This window comes from Aspergillus lucknowensis (assembly GCF_044049455.1).
Source record: "Aspergillus lucknowensis strain CBS 449.75 chromosome Unknown BJX67scaffold_92, whole genome shotgun sequence".
Lineage (NCBI taxonomy): Eukaryota > Fungi > Ascomycota > Eurotiomycetes > Eurotiales > Aspergillaceae > Aspergillus > Aspergillus lucknowensis.
Window position 1 is genome coordinate 42,202 of NW_027263636.1, and position 9,089 is coordinate 51,290.

Below are 9,089 nucleotides of genomic sequence, written 5' to 3' on the forward strand. Positions count from 1 at the left end.
GATTGGACATGAGAGATTGGAAGTTCTGGCCTTCAAGGGCAGGAGGATCAGGCCGTCTGTTAATAGTGGGGATTTCCACTAGGAACTCTTTCTAAAATAGACAGAAGCCGAGTTTGCGAATCCCAACCAATCTTAAAATAACACTATGTCTGACCCGCCGCAGCATCCCTCTGACAATAGATGCGCATCCACCAACAATGGGTATGGCTCGCTGATTCCGATCCATTCACCGACGTTGATGACAGTCGAGTGAGGATTTGGATAGTTTTAATGCATTAGTATTTGTAGAGCTAGGTTAATTTGGGGTTGACCTCTTCGCATGCGCGATTTCGAATCTAGCGAGGATAAATACCTGGTCCCTAGTTGCCTGCCCGCAGTCTCAGAGTCTGTAGGAACTGACACACTCTTTGACTGCACATGATGCGTCAAACAAACATGGTAAGTGAATAATTTCCACTTTCCTAGAAACCACTAATTAGTGTCGCAGGGGGTTTCGGTCTCTCTGCCCAGGCCCATCCTGCACGAACCGGCAAGATTAACGATCAAGACCTTTGTTGGAAGGTCGCTAAATCTTCACATTGTCACCCCAACCCACCTGCTGCTAGACCGATTCTCCAATTCCATCCAGAACGAACTTTCAGATGAGGACCTCCTCATGCTCTCGCTTGTCTATTGGCACTTTGATGCGCTTGCCTGAGAATCTTCCCTGGAGACCCGCCGTTGCCTCCTACAGTCGTTTGACAATCCCGATGATTTCGAATCGATATGCACTGTGCTTTGCCGGCTCTACAATGGTAGAGTGAACAAGCAAGTAACAGATGCTGCTTTTATGGCGGAGCTTCGGTGTCTGTTGTCTTATATCGAAACACCCTTGGCATCGTCTCCAACGTGTGCCAGAGTGTGCTTCCGAGGAGTAACACACAGCTAGTAAAGAGCTAGACGGTGAGAGAATGATGGAAAATGCTTGAAATATTCAATTTGCAGTAGGATACTTCAATTGTACAATCAACCAGCCGACGAGCCTTTCGGATTTGCTATAGACATTCGGAATACCAAGCATTCCTACACCACGTACTTCCGGAATCATTTTTGGGTGTCACGACTCTGAATGTTAGAGACTGACAAAACCCTGCTAAAAATCCTTCAATCAAATTTCCTTTGGCATGGCGACTGCCAGCGAGCCACCTGGACCTCTGTTGCCCTTGGAGTAGGCGATAGTAGAGCAGAACTCTGAGCTTCCCAAAAGAATTAAGAAAGTGAGGGTACTTAACTTCAAGAAGCCTATCAGCCTATCAGGACATCTAACATGGTAGCAGAATACATACTTATAAGGTTATTGGGTCGCGTGCATCAGCTCAGGGTCATTGAGGTTCCCTCGGCATCTTTCCCATAGTTCTCGACAACCCAGAAGGTCTCAAAGCAACCATAATCTCTTGGGATATTTTCGGCAAGAATACGGGTTTTCATAGATTCCTGATAGCAGGAAAGGAATGTCAGGAAGTTTGATCGTTGCATAGCCAGGCCCTTATGGACACGATCCGCCTGCTCACGGAAATGACGGGATAAAAGATCAGAGCGTGCGAAACCTCGAAGACATATGGGGCACAGGAACCGGAATTTCGCTATTTGTGTCACAAGTTTGAGGGTATTGTACTGTCTGCGCAAGTCCGAGGTCGACATGCTGTCCAGAGATGAAATTGATAGCAGTCCAAATGTGGGAAAAGTATGACTTGCTTCAAGGTATTAGAGGGAACTAGATCTGCTTTTTATGCCCTCAAGACGCTCCCGAAGACTAGTACTTTTGCTATTTTCCAGCTTCTTTTGTAGAACGTGCTCTAGGTAGGACACAGGGCCTTACAGCCGATCTTTCCATATGCATCCTGACCATCAAAATAAACCTAGGCTCCAAACCTGCCGTCCATGTTTTTGCGTAGATTTAGGCGTTTCTGCTTCTCTTCCCAGTCGTTCAAGATATTCCTCCCCCATTCTGATTGTTCCAACTCCGTCTTAGGGACCATGTAACGCTCAAAATACAAGCAAGTATATCCGAGCTCCTTTCCCCTGGCCAGGTCTCTGGCATCCCGAGAAAAAACCAACATATTCCCTTTCTCATCGATTACACGGACGGCATTCTAGTTCTCTGTTAGTGCGCGAAAGTGGGCCCAGGGATTGGATACTGACTTGCATCTGTTCCAATTCCTGTACGGACATCACACGCGGCTGTGATGTGGCCGATGGGGAGCAAGACGCGAAGGATTCGTCTGCTTTGGGGAGTAGGCAGCAGAGGAAATTATAAGCTTGTGATGAAAGAGTCTCCCAAAGGATCTCCATAATCGTTATTTCTCGTGGTGATTCAGAATACAAACCGCGAGGTTCAAATTTTGACCCAGCTGTGATTAAGTCGGCCATTTATAGACATCAGCTCGTGCCGACACGCGTATCTGTAAAGCTGTATTTAACCCAAGTGAGCAGTGTTACTCCCTGCGACTTACGCCAGTCTCGAACGAGTCTTTCGTCGTTTAGGGAGTTTATGGGAAGATTTCGATCCACCAGCATCATGGTTCAGTGATCTACTGAACGAAATGCACGATGTGTATGAGACTGTGCCGCGAGATACGCGATAAAGGATTCTAAAGTGGTGGACTGTACAGACTCATCTCCTTAGCAACCTCCAATAGCACGTCTTAGATTTATTGTCGTTGGCTTTTACCTAGAGTTCATTGCCTGTGGATGCCTTCTCTCTTCTTAATCAGTTGTATGCAGGCAGGCAAAGCTCGAAGGATTTGGTTGGCTCGTTACTTGAAACAAGACACCCCAAGTAGCTGGAGATGTGGGTCTTCCATGAGGTCGGCGAGGGAAAAGATGTGATTCGAGAATGACGCAGCGCCCCCGATTGTCCGGCCAATTATACCCTCCCACGTGAACCTTGATGAGGTTTGCTGACTCAAATAGAGACAATTACCAACAGGAGCGTCAGATGGCTGCGCTTTTTGACCGATTTCTACCGATTTCTACCGATACCTACCGCTTTTCCCTGGAAATCTGCCAATTTCTATTGATTTCTTAAGTCTCCCACCGACAACCCTCTCATCCCTTCACTTCCTTGTCCTGCGAAAATGCCGCGGGCTCCTCCCAAAGGAACTCATAGAGAGTCCACAGCATCCTCTACCAATGACGCTTTCGACAAACTCTTGGATACTGCTCGGCTCATTGAACACCGGGGTGCTTTCAAGCGTTCTGAAGCAAAGAGAGTGGTCGATACTTTCAGGTTTCTTGGATCGCAGCAGGCGTTGAACAATATGTCCATACGACACCAGAATTACCACAACTTTCTCCATAACATTGAAGAAGTTGGCGGAGCCTCGGTGGTTGCTTTGAGCGCTGCAGGACTTGGTTCTGCAGCTGTGTACTGCATGAGCGATCGTAACAGGATACAGCTTGCTTACAAGATACGTGAACGAATAAACGATCTTGTAAATCCTGTTCTTCAGCGTCTTGCAAATGAATATTCCTCTTCAGCTCAATACGCAGGAGCTATTCCCAACACTGGTCGGCCCCAAGAAGGCATGTTACAATCCCGGCTCAGATTTTGGTTCGTTAAATTAACTATCAGCACTAGGGCAATCACCCTTCGCGGAGGCGGAAGCTTCTGGTTCTCGCACAGCAAATTTACAACCGGGACATCTTCATGATTCAGCGACGTTTCTTGTGGATGCGGATAACATTCAACAAGGGCTTGGTAAGACAATTTTGTGTCTCTTATAATCTACACTAATACGAAACGGAGCTAGACCCGCCAAAGGAAGAACAAAGCAAGTCGACCAGCGCCGACGTGGAATCCTTTCATCAATCTTCAGAGAGCTCGATGTTTCACTTGTCGCAAAATGGTACTCCAAAGCTCCAAATCAGTATTCTATCAAGCGAGCCACCGTATCAAGTCATAGGCCTTACCGTGACTCACCTTATCCAATTTCTCCAAAATTGTCATCGCCTTACAAACCTTCAGGAAACCATCAGTCTGCTCCAGCAGTATCGACCCAGTTTTCCAACCTTGCAGCTGAAGATTCCACTTTATGGTGCTTTTCCATCAATCGAAATAAAGAATACGTCCGATATGGGACCCAGTATAATGATGATATTTGCTTGGGACTTCGTCAAGGAATTAATGAACTCATTAAGTCCTGCGGTGGCGAATGAAACGAACTGAGGAGGAACCTAGTCCCAATAACTCTTCACCTGGTCCGATCACCAGAAGCCTGGTTCCCGGCAACTCATCTGGTTTTGTATATCTAGACGGACTGCTGATCACTCGGACAACGCCGCCTCCGCCCGTTCGCTTGGTGAGAAAGCCACAAATATTCGCGTCCATCATGGTAATGCCAGAAATATCGGTCCAAGCAGAATCAAGGGCAATGTCCACACTCTAGACGGTGTTAGGGAAGACAAATATGACGATTGTCTGTTTTCCTTACCAGATTATTCCTCTTTCGTAATTGCGACTTGGCTTCCTCCAGGATCTCTGAGTCTCCAGATAAATGAGACACATCCGTCCCTTTATCTTCCATTTCTTTATCCATCGTAGGTGAAAGTAAGAGTGTGGAAAGTGCATGCGGCTGGGCTCACTCTTCGAATCCGTAGTAGGTGTAGATACCTGATGGAGACACGGGCAAAACCTGGCACAATGGGAAACTCTCGTCAGCTTCACGACCGTCGCGAACGTATCTGGAGGTGGGATCACTGCACTGTCTTCAGCTTCCAGAGTGACTTTCAAGGGCAGGGAACGTAGCAAGGAAATAGCAAAATGAACTATCGAGAGGAGTAGCGCGAAGCAAAGTGAGAAGAGAGAAACGTTAAGAAGAAAAAAAAAAAAAGGTGCGTGTTCCTGATTCAACTCGTATCACCCAGCAAATTCAGCATGTATCAATGTCGAAAAATTCTCCGTTCAAACTGAGCCTGTGCATATGTCAAGCAATTTTGTTTTCATGTTTTGAGGGTGTCGATGTTGTCGGGCATGAGCGTGTTAGGCGCAGATGTTGCTGATAGATGTTTGTTGAGGGGCGATAAATGAGGGGTAATCTCGCCGCAGCCCGAGAGCCGACAGTCTTCCGTTTGTAATTGACCCAAGGAAGCAGTTGACCCCCCCAAAGTGTTGGCAAATCGTTAATTAACTCCACAGTCCAGAACTGGGCAGACGCTGATAGAAACTATTCGAGCGCCCCAATTACCCGCCTCCATCTCATCGTCCAGAGCTGCTTCGGCAGACTCCAGTCCAGCCATCCAGTGGCACTTGGATAATTTTGGTCAGGTTTGGGTTTTGTTTCGCAAAGATGGGGTCAGCGGTTAAACCTACGGTGTTCTTCATTGGCGAAGCTGAGGATTGTGCTTGCGTGCTCAAACGTCACCAGACGCTGAGAGTTCCATCAGCACCGAAAGACCTGAGAGAGCCGCTTCTGATTGGCGCAAGACCTGCACCTGACTTTTGCGAAATTGGCAGCGCCTAAATTGGAGCTTCGTTCGCTTGGGACGAAAACATGATTTGATGTTGATATCTAAGGCTCATGCTGACACCCCTCCCGCCATTCAGATATTCTTGACTTGTCAGATTGATTGGTTCCCCTTGACTGAAAGACACAGAAGCTAAGCGCCATCCACAGAGTTCGCTGTTATGCCCCACATGCCTCTCCGTGTGGGCGAAAGGAGTCGAGACATAAAAACCTCCATCTCTCCTCAGTTGTCAACAAATATTCAAATTCCCAAATATCAGCACCGATAAACTTTTCAACTATAATTACAAGGAATATTCCATACCTTACCTTTTGCTCCTGAAGAAAAATTTATTTCACAATGTCGAATAACAAATTCATACAATCATTTACCAAAATCCCGAAGGAGTTGTTCCGCCTGAACACTGGCCCAGCTATCCGTCTTCGAGCTCAACCGGGCCCTGTGAGACCACAGCGGAGCTTCGATCTCTTGACAGAGGCGGACAAAGTCAGGCCCCTGGCGCTCAATCCAACAACCTATGAATGTAATGATGGTCGGACTTGTCGCCATGAGACACGGTAGCTAATTACCGTCCTTAGGGCCCAATGGCGCCTCAATGCGTCCAAATTCTCCAACCCAGCAGAACCTTGTTCGAAGCTTTCGGGGGTCTACTGTCTATGTATACTCCATCCCTGCAGGTCTGTCATCCAACGTGGAGTTTCCAATCAATCACTGATTTGAGACAGGTGTCGAGCTTCCGGACGACCTCATACTGGTTCACGAATTTGGTGACCATTACTCTTTACAGGCAAGGAAGAGTATGACAGTTGACGGTACGTATGATTACTTATCTGCAGTTGAGAACGCTTGCTGATCACCTCAGAACTGAACGCGAAGATCACGAACTTCTTGACTACGAGTGGCGAACGCCTAACTAAGGAGGAGTGGCTGAAGAAATATCCCCAGGCGACGGAATCGGCATAATGAAGATGAGGGAAGAGTTCGCAACACAGTTGACCTGGTCGTTTAAAGAGCACATTTTATTCGTATCGCGGATAAAGCTCCCCTTTAGTTTTGAAATTTTCGAATGCTTTCCAAATTTAGTCGCAATTTGTTACCAAGCTAAAAGAACAAGACCTTCGTTATGGATCAAGTAAGGAAAGATTTCATGGAACGATGGGGGAAGAAAGAGTTGAGAAGGCAATGGAAATTTTGTAAGGGCGAGGGAAGGCACGGATAAGACACAACAAAATGCATGTTTGCACCGTTTTGCCATCTCGTGGAATAGTATTTCCGAATTCCGATACCTCAAGGAAAACCACCATTTCAGCGAACGACGTTTTCTGGAGCTTGTCTGCTTTGAACAACTCTCGCAGCCTTCAATGTTCCGAAACATCCTCCGCCCTATTACTGGTGCTTCTGCACATTTTCAGAACCGGCGCGCTCTTTCATATGCGTCATCTCACTCTGTATCTCCAGCAACGCTGTATCGATTCCAAGTATGCCCCGAGTCAAAGCTCTTCGACAAAAGATTCGAACAGGACGATTGGGAATGGGAAGACGGTATAGAAGTTGCACGTGATGGATTGGTTTATCCCAAAATAAGTCCAGATGGTATGCATTACCAAGTTTTCTCCGCTTTCTGCTACTCACATCATGCAAGTTTCAAATGGGGCGCTTTTTATGCCAAACACCCATTTCATGCAAGAGATTACACGGAGGGCATTTGACAATTACTTGGACGCAATCGACAATGGCCAGCCTGTAGCTTGTCCCCTTTATTTGTCCATCTCAAAAGGTAAGCAAACGTGGGTTATATGAACGCCGAATAATAACCCCACAAAGGGACTGCAATACCAAAGACCTTAACCCTGTATCGAGAGCGAGATTCACGATTTACCCTTCAGCCCTCATATCCTATGACCTTGCAAGGTATGCCCCTTTATTTAACGCGGTCTGTATACAGCATCACTAATGTGTATAGCTCTCAACGAGGCTCTCAACTGTTTCTATGCAACGTCCTGCTCATCGACGCCCCCAGAAGAATGGTTGAAAAGAAATCCCTACAACGAAGCATATTTTGATAACTCTGAGGATTGGATGGGTTTTTAGATTCCGTTATTGTTGATATCTACGTTGGTGTACTCTGGGACAGATGGAGTTGGCCTACAGAATAGCTGCCGTTGCCTTTAGGGGCGTTAAGTAGCCTCCAAATGGGCTCCACCTTCCTCCTATCCTGAAGGAAATAGAATTAAGTGCTTCAAGGACCATGTAGTTACAGCTACACCAGTAACTTTCGTTTCCCCCGGACATTTGGTTGGGACTAGGCCAAAGTAAATGGGAGGAGTGATTCGTACTCATAAGTACGAAGATCCTGCAGAAAACAGAGTTAGATCCTACTGTTCACTCTGGCGTTCTAGATAGGTTCTAATTTATAATATTCGACGGTACATGTTACTCTGGCAGGTCATCATCTGTGGCATCCTCAAGTTCTTGCCCCGCCTCCCAACTTTCTAGCCATTCCGTCAACCTTTCGGGGGACCGGGCTGATCCGGAAACACTCCAGTGGGATGCGCCTTCTGCTTCCCAGCTGGAAACACACATATCTCTTTCTGAACCCTAAAGTGCCAAGATCTACTAATCCTAATTTGAAATAGCATGTTAATGGCTTTGTTTTGAGGGTGTTGAGTACCATACAAAACGCCAATAGTAGTGTAATATGATGTAATATAACAGCAGCCAAAAATACACTTCGAGACTACAATGACATCATGCAATGCTGAGACATGCGCGGCCAAGCAAGAAATACAGTGGGTGAAAACTACTGTATGCAATAGTATCTACATTCAATATCAGGGAGTTAAAGAAGTAAGGTTACTCAGCATACATTTGTCAAAGAGCTCCTTAATGCCTAATCGATATCTTGCAGGCCATAAGCTCCCGGTGCGGGAGAACTGCTTCTCCAGGCTAGAAGGGGATGATTTGCCACAAACCGTTTTATGGGAGTTGCTGTTCGTCCGTGACTCAGATCAACGGAAGTATAGTTTTTGTTGTCATCAGGAGGCTTGGTGACTACCACGTCTGGGAAACACTGATCTTGGATTTCTTCAGCGAGGTGAACACTTTTCGCTTGACCAGGCGCTCCAGAATGCCTCTCAGCCTGTTCTTTCCAATTTTCCAGAGAGCGAGAGGAAGATATAGAATGGGGATGGAAAGACCCTAGAACTCTGCTTCGAAGCATGAGGCATTCTCCCATTAAAGCGAAGGCATCATGGGTTTTCTTTTGGGAATGCCAAGTATGGGCCAAATTGTGCATGCTGGCCAGTGTAGAGGGATGCTCGGCTCCTAGTACTGTCTTTCTTTTCTCCATAACTTGCACAAACAGCTTCTCAGCATCATTCCATCGTCCCTGGTTCCGGTAGGTTGATGCCAGGTTCGCCATGCTACTGAGAGTATCAGGATGGTCGGCTCCCAGTACTCTCTTAGATGTCTCTATAACTTGCACAAACAGCTTCTCAGCTTCATTCCATCGTCCCTGGTTCCAGTAGGTTGATGCCAGGTTCGCCATGCTGGTAAGAGTATCAGGATGCTCGGCTCCCAGTACT

At 46.7% G+C, this 9,089-nt stretch overlaps 5 protein-coding genes across 5 annotated transcripts in view; 4 read left to right on the top strand and 1 right to left on the bottom strand.

Moving 5' to 3' along the window:
• The first annotated feature begins 405 nt into the window (after positions 1 to 405).
• BJX67DRAFT_368385 (uncharacterized protein) lies at positions 406 to 746 on the top strand. Its single transcript, XM_071030630.1, has 2 exons — positions 406 to 438; positions 488 to 746. Exons 1-2 carry the CDS (start codon positions 418 to 420, stop codon positions 695 to 697), a joined length of 231 nt encoding a protein of 76 aa, XP_070880530.1. The 5' UTR covers positions 406 to 417; the 3' UTR covers positions 698 to 746.
• A 2,050-nt stretch (positions 747 to 2,796) lies between these two features.
• Positions 2,797 to 3,778, top strand: BJX67DRAFT_335602 (uncharacterized protein). The gene has a single exon (XM_071027585.1). The coding sequence runs from the start codon at positions 3,117 to 3,119 to the stop codon at positions 3,690 to 3,692; it is 576 nt and encodes a 191-aa protein (XP_070880531.1). The 5' UTR covers positions 2,797 to 3,116; the 3' UTR covers positions 3,693 to 3,778.
• A 2,066-nt stretch (positions 3,779 to 5,844) lies between these two features.
• On the top strand, positions 5,845 to 6,468 carry BJX67DRAFT_386463 (uncharacterized protein; the record flags this gene model as incomplete). The annotated part of the gene is made up of 4 exons (XM_071034070.1): positions 5,845 to 6,028; positions 6,084 to 6,182; positions 6,231 to 6,317; positions 6,368 to 6,468. 4 exons carry the CDS (start codon positions 5,845 to 5,847, stop codon positions 6,466 to 6,468), a joined length of 471 nt encoding a protein of 156 aa, XP_070880532.1.
• Positions 6,469 to 6,754: 286 nt separating this feature from the next.
• BJX67DRAFT_335529 (uncharacterized protein) lies at positions 6,755 to 7,783 on the top strand. The gene is made up of 4 exons (XM_071027584.1): positions 6,755 to 7,098; positions 7,148 to 7,282; positions 7,330 to 7,416; positions 7,469 to 7,783. The coding sequence occupies exons 1-4, from the start codon at positions 6,867 to 6,869 to the stop codon at positions 7,594 to 7,596; spliced, it is 582 nt and encodes a 193-aa protein (XP_070880533.1). The 5' UTR covers positions 6,755 to 6,866; the 3' UTR covers positions 7,597 to 7,783.
• Positions 7,784 to 8,395: 612 nt separating this feature from the next.
• The window catches only part of BJX67DRAFT_375927 (purine and uridine phosphorylase), a gene marked incomplete at both ends in the record, with an annotated part of 3,988 nt that continues 3,294 nt past the window's right edge, over positions 8,396 to 9,089 (bottom strand). The window contains 2 exons of the mRNA XM_071031774.1: positions 8,396 to 8,580; positions 8,620 to 9,053. Coding sequence (XP_070880534.1) covers positions 8,396 to 8,580; positions 8,620 to 9,053 — 619 coding nt within the window. The remainder of the gene's footprint in view (positions 8,581 to 8,619; positions 9,054 to 9,089) is intronic.